The 25,062-nt window shown below is 34.5% G+C and overlaps 1 protein-coding gene across 1 annotated transcript in view; it reads left to right on the top strand.

Annotated features, from left to right (window-relative positions):
• The window catches only part of SEMA3E (semaphorin 3E), a 224,982-nt gene that overhangs the window by 109,326 nt on the left and 90,594 nt on the right, over window positions 1–25,062 (top strand). The window contains exon 2 of the mRNA XM_016199833.2: window positions 19,757–19,917. Coding sequence (XP_016055319.2) covers window positions 19,757–19,917 — 161 coding nt within the window. The remainder of the gene's footprint in view (window positions 1–19,756; window positions 19,918–25,062) is intronic.

Below are 25,062 nucleotides of genomic sequence, written 5' to 3'. Positions count from 1 at the left end.
ATTCACTGAGATCTGTTGTACCTTTATCTTCTTTTTATTAATGAACACAATATTCTGCTATTTTACATAATCACTTAATTTTATCCATATAATAATTCTATCAAGTAAGTGCTGTAATCACTGTATTGATAAGCAAACTTACCCAAAATGAAGGTAAGTGATTTGCCTAAGATCAAGCAACTAGTAAGAAGATGAGCTTAGACTTTAACTCAGGTCAGACTGAAACAAAAGTTTGATTTCTGTACAGCTATTCCAATCTATGAGCCTCTTTCCTGTTTATATGTCCTCTTACCTTTTTCCAGTCTCCAGTTTCAACCACTGGTATCACTATCACTATAGATTTCTTTATACCTTTTCATTTCCTTATCTATGATTTATAAATGCTCACTCATCTTTTATCTCTTATTAGTGGGCTAATGAACATATTTGGCAGAAACTACAATGTTAATTCATGTCCTCCCAATTTTGGCTGAATCCTTATAGCGTTTTCCAGAAAATTTTCTACATGTACCTTGCGCATTCTGTGATCTATTCCCCATAAATACCTCTCAAACTGAGACAATAATCCTTACATGCTAACTACAGGTCCACCCTCAACTCACAGATGTCATGCTTATCTCCTTTCATGAAGAAAACCTAGGCCTTCATGGGCACTTGTTCAAATTTCTAATCCTTCTGTAAATTTTCTCTGTGCCTTCCTTCAACCCCCTATACGTTTGTGTGCCTCCAAAGGAAGCAATAGCTTTGGGATTACAAAGCTCCTAATGGAATTAACTCTAGTAATTACTGTCTCACCCAGAATCCCTAAACCATTCTCCACCATGCTCTTTATTTATTACTACTGTATATACACATTCTTATTTATCTCGCCCCCCTGAAAATGTACTTGCGTCCCTGCTCTTCAAAATTGCTCTTGCCTCAGATGCCAATAGTACTTCAAATCTGGAAAATCTCATTTTCCATTACATAAGAGGTACTGCCACATGGGATGTGCTGTTAACCCCTGAATTTGATCTCTAAGGTATTCATGCTCATATGTTGATTCTCTTTCCACAAGTCTTACTTTCCTTTCTCCTGTGTTCTGTTTGTGGTAATTTTTCTGCTCCAGGTTTCTGCTATTCTTCCTAACCACTCAATTCTTCATGATAAGGTAAGGGTATACCTAGTCAAGAAAAATATTCTCTCTCCTTAGAAGAGGGTGAGGTGTTGATGATGAAGCTGGTAGACTGTGCATTGCAAATTCTTTACTTAAAAATTAATATTTTTCATTTATCCCTGTCATAAGTTGAAGGGGGTGTAGGGAGTAGCAAAAAGCAGCATCTCCTGGTGCACACTTGCAATTAAGTTCCAAAATATGAATAGTCTTTCTCTTTCTAAGCCTTTGGGTAAATAAGGCTTGCAAAGTTGTCAATGTATTTAGAACAAGCTTTGGAAGTGACAGTGCTTCATTGCTCGCTCTCCCTCCTCTACAAAGCTAACTTGTTATTTAGAGAATAGAGTGTAAATGCCATGGAGCAGTCTTTCATGCTCTGTCTGGCATAAGGCAGCTGCAAAAACACATGATTTGAGGCGTCAAGGCTATTGCTGAAGTCTTTCCTTGTCAATGCAGATGTTCAACTTAAATGCATGTGCTTGTAGAGCCTGCTATAGGAACACTAAAGATGTGTGGTGTTTCTTTCATTTTAGTAGTCACAAGAGTACATTGAGTTTAAAATTGTATTCTAGGAAATAAGACATTCCATGATGGATGCAATATTCTGATAGTAACAAATTCCTTTTGTATATTATGTATATTAATTATGATATTAAATATATTATTATATATTCAAGACATGCATATATGATGTCTGTGATTGTACATCTTTACTTTTATTGCTAAAATTTATGGTAGTTTCACTGGAAAGTACTGTTAAGAACTCAACACTCTCAAGCATGTCTGACTCAGTCATTCAGTTAAAATAATGTGGCTAATAAAAAAACTATTAATTCCCAACTAATCCTGAAACATACTACTTTGTGTCCACTGATGTTGAATATTAAAATCAGGTACTGATAACATGGGAACACATTGGCTTTAGTGGTTATAATAAATGTATTTTGTCCATTCTAAGCATTTATATCAATTGTTGGGGCTACATAATATTGACTTATCCTCTTCAATTACTTAAACAAATATTTCTCTCAGCAGAGTCAGAATCAAATAATAAAAAATCCTCTTCATGGTAAGATTTGATAAGCATTGTTTATATTCTGAGAGATTTCAAATTTGCATTATCTTTATTTGTGATAGAAGTATATTTTTCCTAAATAATTTGCCTTCTTGTGAATTTTTTCAAGGAAAATCGATGTTGAAAATGTAGACCAAGAATATCTTTACATTTTTTAAAGAAAAAATATTTTCTCTTTAAAGGTGAAAATATGTTTCATTTAAGGTAGGGGAACTCTAAAAAGCCAGAGTGCATGACTATTTTATACATTAGTATACCCAGAAATTAGTACTGTGCATAAAAATATGTATTAAGTTGATGAGCACAGCTAAGTTTCCACAGAAGAAAATTAATTTACAGTTGATAGTGATATGTTATATAAAAATATCAATGTAATGACCTATGAGAATCACCGACAACTAGTTGTTTTATATAAAGACTCAGCATTTGGGAAAAATATATGTAATCAAATTTTTTAATAGTCTGGGGGCTTTGCCATCACTGAGGGGAGCACTCTGTCCTAGGGATTCTTGACAAAATATTTCTATAGTAAACTCAGGATTAAGCAGGTGGATTAACAACCATGGTACAGGCAAATCTTGGACTTCCAGAAGCATTTTATAATGGGACGATGATGGACATTAAGAATATCTCTCACTCTCTTCTTCCAAGTAATACAGGAAGGATGAGGGAGAAGGCAGTAGGCTAAAGAAATCAGCATCATTTCTGCTAGTTTTCTTGATAATTTGTGCTACAACTTTGGATCATATTTAATAGAAAAGAACACCTCATGCTTAAGGCCCCAAGTACTTTGTAATAACATTTACTCAGAACTGAGGACATTTCTTCTTTTCATAAGAAAAACCCTTTATTGGGTTTTAAAAGTGTTACACAAGTAAAACACCTGCAGGGCAGGAGGTTGCCTGAGAGGCCTCTGCCTCCCTGCGGAGTAGTGAGCAGGAAGGGGAGGCACCGGGTGGGGGAAAACTCATTGTTTTCCCACTGTCCCATCTGAGGAAGGCTGTTGCTTAGTTTAATTTAATCTCTTACCTGCCCTGGCAAGGACAAAGCACATTTCGGTTAGTCACATTTCTGCTGACAACAGTAGTTGCTGTATCAAGGGGGAGGAGAGAATAATATATGAGAAAAAAATAAATTTCATTTGTTTACTTACCACGTATATGTATCTATAGGAAAAAATGCATGGCTGTAGGCAGGTGAAGCATCTAAGTAAACATGATATTAAATAATTACCCCATATAAGATTCAATTTTTCCCTGATCCTCTTCTTAACTCTCCTGATCCTTTTTGAAAAAATCTTTACAAATGCACGTGAAAGCAGCAAATTTCCATTTACTTACTCACAATTTGTTACAGAATGTCTAGATAATAATGACCACGTAAATCTAATGTCATGTCAATTAATCATTTTCTTCCTTAGGATAAAAAATGGTTTGCTCCTGCTGCTGTTGCTGGGCAGCTTCCAGGAAAAGAGGGAAACAGAACCTAGACTGTACACTACCTTTGATATTCCATCGACCAATAAAATTTATGCATTATATTTATAGTCAAGTGGTATGCAGTTACATTGGAAAATAAAGTATTGGTACTTTCCTTCACTTTTAAGAAAACAAAGTCTCTAAGAAAACATTATAGAGCTAAGTCTGTTAGAAGCTTGTTAAATCCTGAATTTGAACTCTTGGTACATTTACATCAAAAACTTGAAAGAGATTTTGACAGCTAGATCAAAATAATATGACATTTATTTCAAACATATATAATTGGTTAATGATATTTGAAAACCTAATTTTATGCAATTATTGGTTTCCTAAAAGTGCATACAAAACTCATCCAACTAAATCATTTCTCTTGTAATATAAAAATGTATGTAAAGTTGTACTTTTTAAAGAAGACCCAGTGATAGTTTTGCTTTTAATGATAAAAGAACCTAAGCATGGTCTCATAGCCTTTAGTTTTGTGGCAAGCTCACCTCCACTATAAAATATGTAATTAACATTATAAAATTTTTAAATGTTTGTGCAATCAACATTGGACAATTATTGGATTAAATAATCTATTTTTTAAAAAACAATTACTTTTTTTTTGCTTCTTCCTTAAAATGTTTATGGCACCTCCATGCTGATTCCCCTGGGAACTCTGCAGAGCATTTGGAAGTGTTATGGGAAGGGGTAATTACGCTGTCCAGGGAATTTGTCAGGGAACAGAGTTGTGGGAGATTAAAGGAGATGTGATGGTTGCAAGGGTCACAACCTTGATTTTGAGCCAAGACTCACTATCACTTTTTTAATTAAGTCTGAAAACTAGAAAGCTGTGGTGTGGTAACCACCTATTACCAAGCAGGAGACATCTTACTAATTGGAAATGAGTCAGCTTGGGGCTTAACTTCAAAAACAAAGATTGAGAACAACCAAATATGGATGCCGGTTCATTAAAACAAATACTCAGATAAATAGAGACCTTCATATTATAATTGATGTGTACCCTCCCTTTGGTATTTTAAAAATATAAATTCACTATTCCTATTTCAAAAGCATGAATAATGTAGCCTCTCTTCTAGCTTGTCCTTATGTAAGAAACAAACAAACAAAAAAATGCTTTTTATTAGCAATGAAGCTTTGAATCCAGAGCATTTTTGTTTTTATATACTAAAGTTTTAACAATTATATTTATAGTATTAATTCATATCATTTTTATTACTTTATTACACCAAAATGAAAAAGAAGGTACAATTTATGTCATATTGTCATATTCAAAGTACAGAAATAGCTCATTAGGATATTTAAAACACCTTATTTACTTAACTTAGTATAATTGCCTTTGTTCAGGCTCCAGTTCCTTTTCAGCACATCCCCTGTGTATTCAAACCTCAGATGATAAATTACTAATTCCAGACACTATTTAATAAGACTAAGTTTTATAATTGCAAAATAATTTTGTTATAAAAATTTTGACATATATTTTATTCTTTCTTGTTAAGCTCAAATTAACATTAAATACAATTATCTCTAAAATATACTTATCTGATTTCCCCTCTGTTTGCTCCCTTTAGAAGTCACAGAGTATCAGAACAAAATGCAATGCCTTTTTGGAATAGAATGCCCATCCCTTTGCTTTGTTTTATCCAATGTCTGTACTCATAGTAAAATGAATGTAATCCACTGCCTGTGTTTCCAGGGTTCTCTGGTTTGTGAAGCCCAATAAATGAAGACTCAGATCAAAAGTTTCAGCCTGAAATAATTGAACTGTGTACATGCAGCTTTTCCAGGTTGCCAGCCAGATATCTTTTAATTATATATCTTTGTCCAAAGACTCTTCTTCTTTTTTGAATGGAAAATCTGTTTGCTGGGATGGATTTGGGAATGTGGAAGAAATCAGCCAATTGCATGACCACTTCAGTTAAATTAACCGTGGGAATCAAATGAGTGAAGATGTTAGTACTAGAAGGTTTTTGGACAAATTTACGTTATGGTCCTAAACAGGACCTAGCATTCACCTTCCAATAAATTATACGTATATTTTTCCATTTCTGTGAGAAATTAGCAAATTGTGACCTTTCTCTTTTGTACTAAGGTAACACTGACATATGTTCTGTTCTCAGAAAATACTTTTCATGTATTGCAACAACCAGAACATGCAGTGGTGTCTTGCTGTTTAAGTGCTGCTATTACAGAAGAGAGAGGGACCTTCACCTTGACTCTGATCTCATTGGACAAATAAAGATCTCATTGTTCCAGACCCTTATCCCTTAAAAGCATTCAGTTGCTGGTGGGCAGAGACTAGATATGCTCAGACCTTTGTAAAATGGTCATTTACTGAGTAGAAGACAGCAATCATTAGGAGTAATCATGAATGTTGTTTGATACTTTTTTCAGTAGAGAACATGACATTAGAACCCATTGACAGATCAGTGAATCATGGTGCCCTAAAAGCTCTGCTTTATTTCACACTATAAAATAAACACATTTAAGCCTGACTCAAAGAAAGGATTCACCTCTAATATTGGCAGGCTCTTCATACAATTTCCCACCACATTTTTGCAGTGTATGAGTTAGACATGGCCTGAAGTCTTTCAGACCAGCTAGATTTCTTTCTCTTTTTTTAAATTTATTGGGGTGACATTGGTTCACAAAACTGTACAGGTTTCAAGTGTACAACTCAATAAAACAACATCTGCACACTGCATCCTGTGCCCATCACCCTAGACTAGCTAAATTTCTTACCTCAATGCCTTAAAAACCTTACAGATGACAGGAGACACACGTAGTTTATTAAGAAATCTGGACTGTTGAAAGCTGCTCAAAATAAAACTTGTAGCACTCAACACAGACATTTATTTTTGAGTTTATTCCCCCTTTTAATGGTCATAAATCTGAGTGATGAAGCACCATCTTTTAAAAATAAACTTTCTTCCAGCTGAAATATTCAAAGTTAGCCATTATACAAAATATTTAATATCTTAAATAAAAATTTTTTCTTGAACATAGTACAAAATAGATTCATCGCATGAAAGTTGTGATGGACATTCCACTAAATATCAACTAATCACATCATGGAATAGGTTTATAAACACGTAGGAACAGCCACATTTGCTTCCATTATTAATATGTTGCTACAGTATTCCAGTAAGATTGTTTTTCTCTGCCCTTCATGTTCTTATCTGCAATGTCAATCAGTGATCAGTTTTACTTTCCTCCATTTATTGACCGAGGATTAGATAATGACTGCAACATTTTGGCAAGTTTGGTATCCTGGCAATTCTTGGCAACTGACTCACAAGCTTGCAAACCTATGGTAACGTGCTTGCAGGAGTTGTATCTTATCTAGTAACTGAACTTCAGAATTATCCTACAGCAGCAGTTCTCAGTTTTATGTCATAATAGAATTGCTTGGGTGAGGTGTTTTGTTTTTTTAATGCCAATGCCAGACCAAATACACCATAGTCTCTTGGTGAGGGACCCAGGCACAGCCTTTTTTAGAGCTTCCAGGAGATTCCAAGTGCAACCAAGGTAGAGAATCACTGTTCTCAAAGAAACAGAAACAATAAAAAATCAACATAAAGTCACTCCTCACACTGAGCACTAAATTTACCATTAAAATAATGTTTTTCTATCAGGTTGATGGGTGCCAAAGTAAATTTTTCACCAAATTATTTAGACTTTTGTGACAATGTTCAGACACACCCTCATATGTCATGGAGTGTGTCTGATTGCCTCCAGAAAACTAGGTCGAAAGTGAACAATTTAGTTGGCTCTAGAGTCCCTATTTTGGCAGCATGGCAAAGCTGTGTGCCAGGACCTAGAAACCTGGCCTGTTAGGGCAGCGCTGTGAAAGTTGGATTGGTGTCAACCTTTGTACCCCCACCACTCCCACGCACCCTGTAACCTACTAATATTGCTTTTTGTCCATATGAAAAACATCCCTCTTCTAGGTTTATCTAATGATATTTACTTACCTAAGACCCCGTTCAATTGTTCAAGAGAAGCTAAGTTATTAGTTGATAAAGGTTTAAAGTATAATCCCTCCCAGTGGTTCCAAATTTTTAATAGGATCTCTTGAAGGCCAGGAATATCAAAGTTGTAAAACTTTAATGACAGAGTAAGGAGGAGAAGATTAAATAATTGGACTCAAAGGGCCTTCCATATTACCCTTCTTCAAATTATACCAAAGTGGCAGTCTTGCTCATTAGATCAGCCCCCTGGAAAACATTAAGCTTCCGTTCTCAGTAAATTCAGAGAACTCACTGTTACCAGATCAAAAAAAAGAAATCTTTTTTTGTTCTTTTGGTTCCAAGTATGGTGTCTCCACATATGTAAGTAGGGTAGTCAGTTACACTAGAAATCAACTAATTTTATCCATGGTAATTTGCCACTGATGGTGCACTAAAAATGCTTTATTTATTTATTTAATTATTTATTTATTTATTTATTTATATTTTTTTGGATAAGTCTGTGCTTTATTACACACATAATTACAAATCTGTGCTAAATAAAAATGTATACAGCAACGGCGATCTGGGCTTACGCCACACAGAGAAAGGACTAGACAATCCCATTAACCCTTCTGTAAAAAATGCTTTATTTATACTAAGAGAAATGTGCTAATTAATTGCCTTCCAAAACTTTAATTTACTCTTAAAATACCTTATAAGATGTCATACATTCTATTCAGTATCAATGAATGTTAAAAACATGAATGAAGTAGCTATGGAATGTTAAATACTGCAATTGAGTTTTTAGGAGTTAAAGCCTCAGTTAGAAATCTTGCCTTTGTCAAAGAAACTTATGTTACCAATCATTTAATTTTTTTAAATGTTCTCATTATAAACATTTTAACAATCTGAAAGCATTTAATAATTTGGGTATAGCAATATATGTTTTTATTTTTTTATATGGGAAATTAGGAGGCTCTCTGAGGGCAGTAATTGATAAGTTCTACGAAAAGCAGACTGGGACTTGATAGCTTTAACTACCTCAATATCATGTCTATTAATTTTTAATACTTTTAGCAATATGCACTGTAACAAAAATGATCATTTCTTGACATTATTTATTTCAGTTTCAATTTCCATTTTTTTCTTTCCCCTGTTGCAAAGAGAGAAAACGTTGAAGTGAAAGATTTTACACTTCCTGCTGGCCTCTGCTTATCATCCCCCACTATATTCACATTCTTTGTTTTGCCTCTCTCTGTGTCTTTTATACACACATCCACATACAGAGAGAGCTCTGTTTTAAGGTGATAAATCCAGGCAGTCACTAACCTTAAGCATTCTAAGAAATTGCATCATCGCTTTGAAGGGTGTCTGCCAGTCAGGGCGGTTAATGCCTTTGCTCCTTTACAGTGGCAGAGGCTATCTCTTCTTAGTCATGACAGGACAAGAAAATTGACCTCCTGTTCCCAATTTCATATGGAATTTTTTTCCCAGATAGGGGCAGTGACCCTGCCAGAAGGATCCAAGTGCATGTAAAATCATATTTGACTTGATGATGGATGGCCAGTTACGTGGGTGCAAGCATCTGTTCTGATAAAGCTGGGGGCTGGGGATAGGACACCTATGTGTTACTGCATTTTACTCTTGCCTCCAGCTGGCAGGAGTGACACTTTAAGAAATTCAGTTGATTCCCAAAGGAAATAATGGGCAGTCCTATCCTAAAATATGAAATAAGGACCTGATCTTGAATTTCATGACAGAACTCAGGTGTCATTCTTTTAACTTACTCTCCTAATAAATTACTTGTCTAGAGCTAATTTTGTACTTTGGAGTTTCTCCAGTGAGTTCTCAAAAGACATTTTAATTTATCTCATAAAAATGTCTTCCAAATTTTCCATGCTTTTTTTTTATCATCTGTTCTCTTGTTCTTAGCATGTGGAAAGGTGTTTTCATTTGCCAAGTTACTTGTTTCCTGACTTATAAGGTTTTGGCTTGGGTGATTACATTATAATCTATAAAGGCTTTGATAAATCTTTTAGTTTCTCTGATTTTAGCATGGCCTAATTAATATTTTCTCATTTTCTTGATAAGTATATTATACCCGTATGAAGTTTGAATCCATTTAATTTGTAACTTCCCCATTATATTTTAAGCCTATCAAGAAGTACAGGAGAGCAGATCAATAACAAGAAATTTGATATTTTTTATACCCATAGTGATACACATTTTTGACACAAGAACTCAACAGATATAAAATTGTATCTTCAGCTAGAAATAATTCTACAATTCTCATGGTTTGCAAAAACTTACACTTAAAAGTTCTAGAAAGCATCCTTTGGATATTTCCAGTTTGTGTTTTCCCAAATGGAGATGATATAGTCCATGACGTAATACAGTCCATGAAGGAGCTAGAAGGAACCTAGAAGGAACCTAGCTAGTAGATCTCATTTACCCCCCGTCCTACAAATGGGGAACTTAATCTCCTGTAAATGGTATACTCAGTGGCAAAATTGGAAACAAACACAGATGTCTGTACTTATGTTTTAAATAATTTATATCTTTAAGAACATTATCTCTTCTTATTTGAAGTTAACAGATACAGATTTTTGTTTCCTTTTCTTTGCGTCTGTTCTCTGTATTGTCTGATCCTCTCAGTCTCATTTTTTTCTGTCTGTTTTAATTAGGTCACACAACATAAGCATGGCTGCCATGAGATAGTCTTGTGGATGCCTGAGGCAAATTATGAGAAAAGACTGAGGTACAGACCGAAAAAATGCCTACCTTCCCAGGTGTCTATGACCACTTATTATGGGTAAATGTTATTTGATAAATGCATGAAATAACGGAGACACCTATAACTACTCCTAAGAGATTTACCATACTGAAACGCTTTGACTAATCTGAGCCAAAGAAGAAACAATATATTTATACAAAGTCTTTGCTTATGATCAAATAACAAAATGAGCAAAATAATGTACTAGATCCAAAAGTATCAACATTCAAATGATGTGTGACCTTAGGAAGTTTTTAAACTTTCTCTGTGAGCATCTGTTTCCTATTCTGTAAAATGGGCAGCATTGTGCGTTTCTTGTAGGAGTGATGTGAAGGGTAAATTGGATATTTTTCAGGCGGTACCTACCACACAAGAGCCTTTCTGTGAATCTGAGTTTTCCTCCCTTCATAGTTTCCAGAGAAAACATGGGTGGTCTTTTTTAGGTACTGTTTGCCTTGTGACAGGTTGTAAACAACATGGTTTTCTGGGAAGTGAATCAGCACTTACTGAGGATTGCTAGAAAAGGAAAACAGAAGAATTTGTTAGCAGCTTAGTCACTAAGGCAACTTTTTGTGAAAGAAAGTCATCAGTGAATTGTACACATAGCATTGGCTTGTCTCCTCTCTTTATGTTTCCCTTAGTTAGCCACATCTGAAGAGAACCCACCTACCCAGGGGGCCTATTACCTATTAAGAGGCATCCGGTTCACATGGCAGCAGCTACAGTAATTGAGGCATGTAATTTAAGAGCAAATGAGCTTTTAGTGGTTATCTAGCATTTCCAAACCTATCAAATGATGGCAAATAACACACAGCCTTATTTCTATATCCATATATACATCTATCTACAGTATTATTGGTATATTTGTCATTATAATAATAATAATTAGATTCAATCTCCATTTAATTAATGGAATATCAAAAGATTATAAAGTTGCCCTTCATTCTGTCTGGATTTGAAATTCAGTTATTTTTCTGTCAGTAATGAAACTATGAGGAAAATGTGATGTTAATAGAAAAAGTATTCAGATTACCCAGTAGTCAAATTTTTTTATGGTAATATGTCAGTCTGGAAACTACATATTTTTAAAGGTGCAAATGTTCAGTGTGTCAGATTGTCAGATTGAAAACTCTTGGTACATCTGGAAGTCATTTTTTCTTAGAAAGAATGTTTTGTAGGATTAAATTATATGGGTTGAGAGAAGGCTTTATTTTTATAAAGATGAGACTAAAGATCTTTATTAGAGGTCAAGAGAGGGGAATGCAGAGGCTGTTGAGCTGTGATGCTTTAACACCATGTCAAACTATGCACCTGTCTAGAAATTGACATCTCTGTTCTTATAAAAACAACTACCAAGTTAAATTCTGGAAAACTCATAAAAATGTAAGGTTTAATAGTATTAGCACACATGTTGAAAGAATTTGTGCCTTCTATTCTGGTACTTCGAATTTAAATTTCAAGGGTGGAGGGGAAATAGTTTTGTATAATGCATTTTTGATTGAGTTTATAAATAAATCAATGATAAAGAAATTAAGCAAATTTTCTAAGGAAATAAGGGCAATTTTTCTCTTGCAAGCTGAGATGGATGTGGATTGAAAGAAGGAATAGAAAATTATACCAATCTACTGTTGGTAGGAAAGCAAGGTTTTAACTTAAAATAAACTAGCTAGCTGTTTACACTGATCATAGTAATTGTGTACTTGCAAAATTTCCTGTTTCACTTAAAGCCTATATAATAAGCCTAGAGAGAAACTATGTCCATTGGACAGAATATAATTAAGAAGACCTGTTTCTGCAGGGAGAATTTTTATTCAATGAAGTTGGCCAATAATTTGTCAACATCAAAGAATGAAGAAAAAAACTCATATATACTGGCCATCCATTTGGTACTATGAATCATTTGATTCTTACAGCAACCCATTATATAGTTATTATTATCTCCATTTTCACCCATGTAGCTGAGGTTTAGAGTTCATTCTTTTCACACATCTTTATGGAGTGCCTACTACACAAATGGCGAGCACTGGCCTAGGCTCTGGGAATATCACAGTGACTGGGATGGAAAAAGTCACTATTCTTTTGGAACTTGTTTCTTGTCAGAGGAGGAAGAAAATATGTAAGGAAAGAAATACAAACAAACAAAAAACAAAACCAAGTAGTCTTCAAGCAATGAATGATGTTAAAAGAGAGTGATATAAATGAGAGTACGTAGGTGGAACTTCAGATTACTTAGGCTGAGCAGACTTTATGAAATAAAGATCCAGATGACAAGAAGAGCCTTCTCTGTGGAGGTCAGGAGGCACATCAGACAGAAATGAAGATTCAGGGCAAAGCACTAATGCCCATGCCCCGGAGCTGCGTGAGCAAGGGGGAAAATGGAGCAATGTCAGAGTGAGATAGGCAACTGACAAATTGTGACAGAATCTGAGCCAGGATTTTTATCTAAGGAACATCGTGATCCAATTTTTATTTTTAAAGAAAAGGTCACTGGATGCTGTGAGGTAAACTGATTGGGTTAAAGGGGAAATGGGGGAGAGCAGAAGTACGAAAATAGGAAACTCTTTTTCTGGTCCAATTGAATAGTAGTGGAGATGTTGAGGGCAGATAGTGTGACATTCAGGAAAAAAATGGATCAAGACAAATCCTAGATTTTTGACAAAATCCGAAGAACCATCTACTAAGAGTAGAACACTGACAGAGTCAGTTTATGGGTGGAAATCCAGAGTTTCTTCTTAACTTGCTAAATTTGAGAAGCCTGTTTATTAAACTCCAGAAGAAGATGGCAAGGATATACTTGGCTAAATAATGGATTTGGAGGTCAATATGGGTTATAAAAAATTGAGTCATATTATTTTGAAGAATTTAAATATCAAATATTATTTGAACAGGTATATGGTAAAGTACAACGCAATTCCAATTTTAGTTAATTTGCTTGTTTTTTATTATGTGACAGATTATTTATTAAAGAATATAATCTGTTATAGAACAAAGATCAAAAAAGTTGTTTGAAAAAGACAGAATTTCAACAAAAATATAAAAATTTAGATGTGGGGAAATGGGTGAATGTGTTCAAAAAGTAAGAAGCCAGTCAGAGATAGAAAAATACTATATGATCTCTCTTATATGTAAAATCTAATGAGCAAAATAAACTGTCAAACAGAATCAGAGGCATGGAGCATTAGAACAGACGAGGGATGTCAGAGAGGAGGGGAGGAGACACTGGATAAAAGAAGGAGAAGAACATATATGCATAGCCCATGGCCAAAGAACATATATACATAGCTCATGGCCAAAGAACATATATGCATAGCCCATGGTCACGGACAGCAGTGTGGTGAAGGCCGGGGGGAGGTGCTGGTGGGGGAGAAATGGTGGACATTTGTAATAGTGTCAACAGTAAACATAAATTTAAAGAAAGACTTTTTTTAAAAGTACAAACTTCCAGTTATAAAATAAATGTCATGGGAATCTAATGTACAGCACAGTGAATATAGTTAACAGTACTGTATTGTACATTTGAAAGTTGCTAAGAGAGTAGACCTTGAAATACCACTGCAAGGAAAAACTATATGAGATGATGGATGTGAACTAAACTTCCTGTGGGAATCATTTTGCAATATAATCAGATCATTATGTCATATACGTTTAACTAATACAATGCCCTGGCCGGGTGGCTCTGTTGGTTAGAACATAGGCCCATACACCAAAAGGTTGCAGGTTCGATTTCCCGACTGGGCACATGCCCAGGCTGCGAGTTAGATCCCGGTGGGGGCGCACACAGGAGGCAACCAATTGATGTTTCTCTCTCACATCCATGTTTTCCTCTTTCTCCCTTTCTCTCTCTAAAATAAGTAAAAACATTTCCTCAAGTGAGGATTAAAAAAGAAATTCTTTAAACCTCCTTCCAACTTTTGCCTCCTTCTGGCCTTTATGTACTTCAAAACCAATTGGTATTTTTAAAATAAATCTGGTCATACAATTGCTCTTAAAGCTTTTGCAGGCCCTTCCATTGCATTTAGCATAACATGTCGTATTTGCAAGACTAAAGGAACACTGAATGAAGGACACGTTTTGGTCCCACAGTTCAGAGTATCCCTGGTATGCAGGTTCAGTTTAGGAAGCTATTCACATAGGATTTGCTCCTTTGGCCTCCGATGAAATAGAATATAATCATAATTAAACAATTAGGGCCCAGCAGGGCGTGGCTCAGCGGTTTAGCATCGACCTAGGATCCAGGAGATCCTGATTCGATTCCCAGTCAGGCCACATGCCAGGGTTGCAGGCTCGATCCCCAGCCTGGGGTGTGCAGGAGGCAACGGATTAATGAGGACTCTCTCATCATTGATGTTTCTATCTCTCTCTCCCTCTCCCTCCCTCTCTCTAAAATAAATAAAGATATATTTAAAAAAGCACAAAAACAACAACAAATAAAAACAATTAGGCAATCAAAAATAAATTGTTAAATCATTGACTTTTAGGTAGTGGCATTCTATATTCTATGATTTTTAGTTCCATAATTTAAGTACATGCACACAAACACATACAGTGCATGGATTCTGTGTAACATTGTCCCAGGGTGACCTCGTCCATAGAGAAATCCATAGGCCTATAAACCAGAATACCATGTATATTACTACTAATGATTTATATATATCAGAAATGAGTAATCTTAAAATTTTGACATTATTTTGTTTTCCTTGACCGAGGAAATAAAAGGCTATTTAATCTCTAGGCTATTCGTATGTCCATTTCAACTCTTTTTGCTTTTGTTGGAAGTAGTTTATAATGAAAACTTGGAGCACCACAATGACAATGCCTATTGGAGACCTCTGACTTGTAAGAAAGATAGAATCTAAAAGACCGGAGAATTCATGAAAGGCCAGCCACAGTCCATTGCTAGAAAGACCATTTAGCAAATCACTGAACTATCCTCTGTTTACACTTCTAAAAAGTTAATTGCTTATTTCTTTACCACTCTGTTTCAACATTACTACAAACCATTAGCAATCATTGATCAAATCTGTCAAATTCATTAAAGCACACTGCAAGAAACCCTTTTTTTTTGAACCATCAAGAAATTGAAGGAAATTTCTAATGGTTATTTCTATATTTTATTGTTATTATGCTTACTATGTGTGCGATTCAGTATTTTATTGTCGACTTAACTTTAAGAGATGCAATGATTAAAAGAATTTATTCCAAAATAATGAAGAGTTTAAAGTCTCGGGAAGTTGCTACTTTGCAGGTGACAGTGGAAGAAGTTTACATTCAAGAAGGAAACACTCCTCCCTTGGGAATCTTTTTTTGTCTGAGAACTGAAAAATGTACACTCCCTCCACCTCCATTTACGCACGGAGGTGTGGAATTTAAATATATTTTGACAAAGTGAAGAGAACTGTCTCTGTAATATATTGTTGTCAGTGAGTTTTAAAACTATTTCCCTTGCAGGTTAAGAAGAAAGGCCAGGAGAGGAAATGACTAAATCCTCTGTATATCTTCATTGACAGCTGATAATTAGCATGCAGCTTAGCAATAATAATTAGTTCCCTCTTGAGAAAATTTCCGGATGAACTCTTGAGTAGGTGTATCTCAGTTTCGTCTTGTTTCTTTGTCCACTCCCCCCCCAAGTAATTCATGTTATTTTTAGAGAAGGAAGAACTCAGGATGAGCTCCCTACACTTAACCGAGTCAGCACTGTCCATTATTTGTACTGTGTTTTCTGGAGATTACCTGAGATTAGAGTTTCTTTTGTCTCCCTCTTCCTGGATGTTTTCTGATTCTTTCATGTAGGCAGCTTGAAGCAGTGCGAAGGGATAAAGAAGCTAGCCATTGCTTGGTAAATATGCCAAGTCCACAGACTATAATTTGGACCTAACATCACTAATATTATTATTTAAAGTGCAGGCTCTACAAGGAAAAGGGGGAAAAATTTGAGGAGGAAAGCTTTCTGCTTGAATTTCATTTGGCTTTATTATACACCAAAAACCTTTCTATTTCGAACCTCTATGGAATATTAAGTAAAAACATTTTAATTTTCTCAAAAGTAAGATGTAAGATGTATGAAAATGTCATGAATTGATAAATGAAAGCAACATGAAAAATTCTGTAGTTATTTGAGATAGTTAATAAAATAGTAATTAAAGGCAATAAAAATTAAAATTGATATTAACCTGAATTTTTCTGTTGATGTTACTGCTATTTAGTTATTTTGAATTATACCAAGCCCAACTATTGAATATTAAGAAAACCACCCATTTTATCTTGTTATTTATTTATCTGAGGCTCTGCAAAATTCATTTGATTTCAGACACATAGCCCCTTAATAGACTTTTCTTAGTTGCTCCTGTAGGGAGTTTCATACATAATAGGTTATTGAGTCATTGTTATAAGGAACAAGCTTTAGTAAGTCAAATGATCCAACATGGAACAGAAACTCTTGACATTGGCTCTGATTTTTAGCCCTGCTAAAATGGGACTTTTTCCTTGGGGAGGCTGAGGGAAATGGGACCTGGGAAACTCAAGGATTTAATTCTATGCAAATAAATTCACTTGTTATCCTGTGCAAGTCTCAGAAAATTCTTTTTCTTGGGATATTGTAAGAAGCCCAGTCTGATGAGCTACAGGTGGGGATGAGGTCCTCTCCCCACCAATAATAATATCAGACCTTGCACGCTAGAGGATTCCTGAAGAGGGCTCCTTGGGAAATATTGACAAGTTAGAAGATAACTTAATTTTTTCAAAGTCAGTGCCTAATGCATCTGACAGAGAATGTGGAATATTGGTGACCAGAACATTTCATCCATAAAACAATATGAAATATGACAAATCTACAGCATTCTGCCCAATCTTATACTGTTTCTTAGAAAAGAGAGGTGAAGGATCTTTTTTCCTCTATTAAGAGTGCGCTCACTGTCTATATCTCTACTATGTGGGTGCTCCAAATTTTGTGGAGTAGGATTAACTTTTAATCTTTAGTTTAAAATATGCAATATTGATAAAATCAAATTATCGTTTATAAAGGTAAAACTTGTGATTCTGAGTCACTTGACTATTTATCTAATAAAGAAACTTAAAACAAGTTTTGAGGAAGAGATAGAAAGAATAATCAGGTGCTTTATTTGGGGAGAAATAAAATAGAAATTTGAGAGATTTAGTTATTCTTGAACCCTGAAAGATAAATTTGTCAAAGTAGAATCATACCTTTTTCCTTCCTTACTAGGCATTCACAAAGAGCAAGACATGTACATTTTAGGAATCCAATCCCATAACAAAAATATAGATCAAAGCTATCCACTGCCATTATACCTTGTCTTTATATATAATACTTATGGTTTTACAACAGGCCTACTAAATGGATTATTTTCCCAAAAAAGTTTTCTCAGTTATTCCAATAGGTTACTAAAATTTCCCAAGTTTTATGCACAGTAAAATCATTATCTGTAAGGATGCAACTAATCAAAAATTGTTTACATATTAACTAGCATTAATCAGAGCCAATGTCAAGAGTTTCTGTTCCATGTTGGAGCAATCCATTCCAGCATCAGGCTAGCCTAGTTGTGTTTCCAGTTGCAATCCATCAGTCCACTGCATGTGGGGTCCACAGGGTCACATGACTATAGAGGAGACATGGGTGAATGTAAGGAAGCAGGAACAAGAGAGCCCCCCATGAGCGAAGAGATCCATGAAGGAGCGCTTCTTTGTTTAGCGGATTATGTATTCCCAAATTTTCTTAATCTTGCAGTAGCCCTGCCCATTCTGGCCAATGATCTCTGTTCCCAGGTTTGTCTGACAGGCACCTTCTCTAGTCACCCCATCTTCACTGTGCATGTATCCATCTCCCCTTTGTTGAACCCCTTCCCCCAGTGATCTGTGGGGAATGGGCCAGTGGTTCCCTGGAGTGTGAAATTGCAGCTTCCTGGTGAAGCTGCCTAAATGATCATGCTTATAATGTCTGTCCTCCCTTTTGCCCCTTTCCTGTTATTAATAACTAGCTAAATACAATGGTATCAGTATTGGGGATGATATTCTCTCTCATCATTAAAGGCTCTCGTATATCATTTACCAGTTGTAAGTACTGAACTGCTACATGCAATTAAATGCTTTCAACAAACAAACAGACAAATGTACACATATAATGTTCTTGCCAGGTTCTAACTTTCTAAAATGAAATGTATATTAGTTAAAACAAATAATTTGTAATTTCTGAGGTAAGGATGAGTACATAAATACTAGCCAAAACACATTGGCAGAAAGTAGATCCCCAACAATTTTTGGGTTTTTTGTGGAGTTTTCTTGTCCTCACCTGAGGATATTTTTTCCATTGCTTTTTTAGAGAGAGTGAGAGAGAGAGAGAGAAACAGTGATGTGAGAGAGACACATTGATTGGTTGCCTCCCCAACCCAGGCAGGGGCCAGGGATTGAGCCTGCAACTCCCTTAGCTGGAGTCTAATGCAGGACCCTTCAGTCTGTGGGCTGGTGCTTTAACCACTGAGCCAAAATGGCTAGGGCTCCACCAGTTTTATTAGTCATCCCTACTATACTGAATGCTACCATGTGTTACCTTATTGTATTAACAAACCTGATAATTTCCAGACTTGAACAATTTGATTTTGGACATGATTTTCAAAACCATTTTCAAGTGGAAACACTTTTTGAATTGGTGTTCATATGGAATTTAATGGGAATATTTATTATAGACTTGGGATTTTTGTTGCACATAGAGAGGTAAATATAAAAGTCATAAAAGACTTTTTCACATAACAGCACTTTAAAGATTGTGAAGGATAATTCTTTCTGTATTTAAAAACATATGATAAATATCTTAAGTTGAAAAAAGTTTTTAGATTCATAAACTTATAAAATATTTTAATTCATGTACATTAAAATTTATTCCCAGTTGCATTCTATTTTTTTACATAATGCACAAATATTTTAAAATATTTTTCCAGTTTTGAGACATAGTTGGGATATAACGTTGTATAAGTTTAAAGCATACCACATATTGATTTGATATGTGTATATATTAATAAATGACAACCACAAGAAGTTTAGTTAGCCTCGATCACCTCACGTAATTAGAATTTTTTTCTTGTGAAAACTTGTAAGATCTTTTCTCTAAGGAACTTTCAAATATACACTACAGTATTGTTAATGCACTATGTATTTTTAATCTTTCTGAGTAATAAATTTTAAAGGCTTTATATTTCTGATAAAATGAATGTTAACTACACAGTTCCAATAGGTATAAAAATAGAGCCATGAGAAAGGTATTATAAAGGTATTTTTGTTTTCTCTTGTGTTTAGCATTCATTTCCTTTTGCATTTCAGAGCTCTTGGAATTAAACAGAACATCAATCTTTCATAGCCCTTTTGGATTTCTTGATCTCCACACAATGCTGCTGGATGAATATCAAGAGAGACTTTTTGTGGGAGGCAAGGATCTTGTGTATTCCCTCAGCTTGGAACAAATCAGCAATGGCTATAGAGAGGTATGGAAATATCAAACTGTATTTCAAGAGGGAAAGAAAAGGGGTAAGGTAGATATATTCTTGCATGGGTGTTATTTGGATTATTTTTTTCATTACCTGAATTTTTTTCTTTTGAAAAAATTAAATATTCATTAAAATGAAATCATCTTGAGAAAAGTTTATAAATTGGGAACATATAACATTGAACTTTTAGAACCAATCTCCGATTTCCCAGAAGACTTCACATTGGTGCATTTGACATTCTTCTTGCATGATGTCCCTTGTCACCACATCCGTTGTCCTGAGACAGGTTTGGAGCATACTGGTTTACCAGCAGTCCCTGTAGGCTCTATTAAACCCCAAATTCCAGCCTGAAGAAATATGGATATGTGATATCCATATAGCTAACTAATATACTTCTGTTGGTAGTATCAGTAATTCAGGTGGATGGCCCTTAAACCAGGTGGATTTGAGTATAATATAAAAATAGGCAAGTGCCCAACATTTTTGAGAAAAGATTAGCTATGGTAAGAAAAATAGTTCTTATAGTCTATGCTTATGCATAGTTAAATTGAGCTAAGTTTTTTTCAGACCCATATCAACCTTACATAAAACATGTAGAAATATTTAGACCATAGTACTTTTTGTCATAAATGTATGTATTACAAAATATATTTTCTTTAAATTTACTTATTTATTTTTATGTTTGTCAAAATGATTGATGTCCATATTTTAAAATCATTTTTTTAAAATATCATGATGAAAGGCATCATTCCTTCATTCCTTCCAGTTCTTAATCCCTAGAGGAAATCACTTAAAATTATTTTGTATCTTCTGGTACTTACTCCCATATTTCTAAATGAAATTTGTGTACTGTGCTTTTTTGGTATTGATTTTAGACACTATCTGTTGACTTTCTGTAAGGAAGATGAGTTTTCTTTTCTGGAAGTACCTCTAGCAAGGTTCTATTACTGTACACCACTTCACCAGCAACCCCCCAATCATCAGTCCCCATCTCGATATAGCTATCTACAATTTTTAGTTAAGTAATAATTATTTACATTATTATAATTAGCAAAATAGATCACACCTTTCTTTTTTCTTTTTTTGCAATTTTCTTATTTTTCCTGGGATTAAATATTATCCCTTTTCTTTCATTTGCTTAGATTTTTACATTGCTTTCACTAATTTTTGAGCAAACTCTGTACCAGAGTTTTTATACTCCTCTCAATATAGTAAAACACACCAGTTTCCATCAGTTCCAAGTTTTTGGTTTTGAAATTAGAGGCACCCTTCCTGGTTCTCTTTTCCAGCTGGAGTTTAACTTCACCTTCATCCTTGAGCATCCCTTTGATCTCCCACTTATATGGAACCCATGCCTTCTATTTTAGGGTTTATTCTGACATTTTACTAAAACACACCTCTACTAGCTTCTTGAAGAAGGATTCAAAGTAAAATTTTGAGTTTTGTATGTTTGAAAATAATATGATTCAAAGTTCACATATAATTAATAGGTGGATAACAATTCTAGAATGAAAATTATTGTCTTCAGAATTTTGAGATAATTGCTTCATTGCATTTAAATTTTCAATACAGCAGCTGAGAAGTCTAATTTCAAAATTTTGTATATAACCTGTTTCCTGCCACCCCGTCCCTTTAATGCTGACCTCATGAGCCTCTATATTTGAAATTCTTTTCAAATTTCTCTTAGATTTGATCTTTTTTCATCCACTGTGCTGGAATGAAAATGGACCCTCTGTGGGGGCTCCCCATGGCCTTCAACTCTGGAAAGCATTCATTATTTCTTTGATATTTTTCTTTTTTATTTTCTCATTGACTATTTCTAGGACTCCTGTAAGTCAGGTTGTTTTTTTTCCATTCTTTTTATTTTTTACATTTTTTCAATTATAGTTTACACTTAATATTATTTTGTATTATTTCGAGTGTATAGCATAGTCAGATTTGCCCAGTTTGGATTTTGTCTTTTTACTTTTGTTTTCAGTAGTTGCAGGATGGAATGGAAGCACATATTGTTTTTCCTTTTTTTAAATCATCTTTAATTTTATTTTCTCTGTAGTTCTCAAAAGATGATTGATCTCTCTTTCTCTCTACATACAAAACACACACAAAGTCCTCAATTAATGCCTTCAGTTGATTCTTGGAACTGTGGAGAAAAAACATATAATAAAACCAGTTTTACTATAGTCTAATTGTTGGGAACAAGAGTTAAGTTTCTATGGCATCTCATCAATATTATAATGAAATTGAATTATTTGAGGACCTGCCATGTGTGTGTATGTGTGTGTATGTGCACACCCAGAAGATATACACCAAGGGATCTGACACCCAGAAGATTAAGAATCCGCATTAAGGAAGTAGTTCCCAAATAGTTGTCTTTGGATCAAGATCATGTAACTTTCATAGAGTGGGTCCTGGAATTCACATGTATAGCAAGCTTTTAAGATGACTATATGTACACAAAATCTCCTAACAATTTTCATGAGCTGTTTTTTCCTACGTGGAATGAAAGCCAAGAACATGTGATTCCCAGTTAGAGTGGAGGAAATTGAATTGCCTACCTAGTCTCCATTATTGTTTTGGCCTAATTGTACCTTCAGGCTTTTAATGCTGGAAAGACTGGCTTTTATGGAGGAAATGACCTGTGAAAACAATATAAGGGTTAGAGACCTGAAGAGTGATGAGGTTTTATGAACTGCATCTTAGGGAGCTAAATAAAATAGTGTGTGGCCATTGAAGCTTCAGGGTGCCATCCAGCAAGGATGTAGCCACACAGATTATTAAACTGAGTAACTTTCTTGCACTCAAGGGTGAATCCTCATTTTACAGGCCCTGAGGTATGTATGATTTGGCACACCTCTTCAGGAAATAGAATTAATTCAAACTCACAAATTTCACAGTTGCTAAGGCCCCTCTCAGAGCTATGAAAAATTAGGTGCCACTAAGGAGTCCTGAGGCTTAGTCTTCAGGACTATAAAATTAGCTATAAAATATTTATAATGTAATGAAGAAGATATACATATGTCATATACATATATATTCATAGATAGAGTATAACTCAGTTATGGTCCAAATAAAATGCCAAGAAAGTATACAAAAGCTGGGGGTTGGGGTTTTCCTGGAAGAGATATAAGTTGGATTTTGAATGATAATTGGAATTTTGATTCAGACAAATTAGTAGTGAGAACAGACTGAGTAGGGGGGAAGAAGGACAGAAGTTTTGAGCAGTTTGAAATAATGACTGATATCCTTGGTTGAAGTAAATAGGTGAAGTGAGGGCATGTGGGTGGGAACAAGGTACAGAGTGAGAGTTAAGGATGGAAATGTGGCTGCGACCAGATCCTGAAGAATAGTGACCTCTGTGCTGTTGAAACTAATCTTCTAGGCAGTGCAGGAACCAGTGGGAGATTCTGAATATGTGCCTAACATAATTAGAATTGTAGCTCAGGGTGATTGTTTTAGCCGCAGCATGTTGGATAAATGGAAGGAAGAGAAGAGAATCATGAAGCCGGTAGCAGTTAGAATTTAAAGCCAGTTCCATCTCTCTTAGCAGCTTATGCTCTTTCCACTATAACGTTATTGAGAACCAGGTTACTGCTTTTGTGTGGACTTCATGTCTCCCAAATTGGTCTTCCGCGTACCCTTAACTCTACCCTTTGTTATGAGGTGTTTCTTTCCCTTTGGTTCTTACTCATTTTGCATGACTACACTTTACCTTAGTAATGGTTAACAAACTAGTGCAATGGTAGATGTTGGTGACAGTGGTGGACAAACTCACTGACTAGTAGGAGAAGGAACTGTATCTCCCTTGTTTACCAATGCAGAGGTTGAGAGCCCAGGACATTCTTGTATTCAACCACAGATGAGAGATTAGCTGGTCTTTCTTCTGTCTATATAGCCCTTGCAGTCTGTGCACATTTGAGAATTATGAAGATTTTCTAAAAAACAAATAAATTATTAACTAGATTGAGGTATAAATTTTTTTTATTCCACAAAGAAAGCAAAAGTGGATGTTTGTTTAAGCTATATTTTATGAGACTTCATAGAATATTTCATATTTAGTAATAAATTTTTTAAACAAACTTTCACCTATATTTTTTCTGTTTCTAAATTTCAGCTTTTTTTATAATTATTCTCACCACTATTATTTTAAGCTAAAATTACACTTCTTAATTTGCATATCTGTACGTATTGCTGTTAAACACTTATTTATAAAAATATTTATACTTTCTTATTTATTCAAGTTGATTGCATCAAAGGTGAAAAAAATCATAGTTTAAAATTTAATTTTTATTGAGTGGAGAAAAGCATTAAACTAATTTGCATATGAATAGCAGATGATATTTTACATAATGAGCAATTTTGTAAATTTTATCCATTAAAAAGGGCATGTGTCAGGCCAATAATATCTGTGTAGTTTTAATATTGTTCTAATTCAAATGCTTTGGAGTATAAACATTTCAAGTACAAATTGTGTCTATAGTCCAAAAAATTATAATTCTGTCATATAAGCTATTTGAATAATGACAGTCATTATAATTAAGTATAAAAGCATAAACAGTAAGAAGGAAAATATGTGTCAGGTTAAAGGCTATCATTCATAAACCATTAGGAGTCTTAATGTGTTATATTTAAAATGTATTCTCTTGATTGTAATAGTATTTATAGGACATAATTAATATGTACATTGATGGACACTGGTACTATACATATATGTAAAATATAGAAAGAAAAACTAAAATATAAGCATACATTTTTTATTAGAGTAATAGAATTAGGAAGAGAATATTAGATGTAATTATAATAGTGTCTTGGTCACTTAAATATATTCCATGAAAAGAGACTTATGTTAACTAAATAATTTTTTTTTAAATATAAAGGGAATCATCTTTCTTTAGACAATGAAATTATTTCTTTTTTGTACATTTGTTCTTGCTCTACTAAATCCTGCATGTCAAAACTAGTTGTAACAATAAGCTGTTAAATCATTAATCCTGGCATAATTATGAGACTCAATAGGGAGTCCAGAAAAGATTACTTTGTAATTTGATTTTTATTTTATTTTATTTTTCTCATTTGAAATATACAAGAATAGTAAATGACCTCTTAATGTGCACTGAAACAATAAAATAATATTGTAGTATTATT

The sequence above is a fragment of the Miniopterus natalensis genome, chromosome 10 (genome assembly GCF_054644295.1).
Source record: "Miniopterus natalensis isolate mMinNat1 chromosome 10, mMinNat1.hap1, whole genome shotgun sequence".
In the NCBI taxonomy this organism is placed as follows: Eukaryota; Metazoa; Chordata; class Mammalia; order Chiroptera; family Miniopteridae; genus Miniopterus; species Miniopterus natalensis.
The sequence above is the reverse complement of the archived record's forward strand: the minus strand, read 5'-3'. Positions and strand labels throughout refer to the sequence as shown.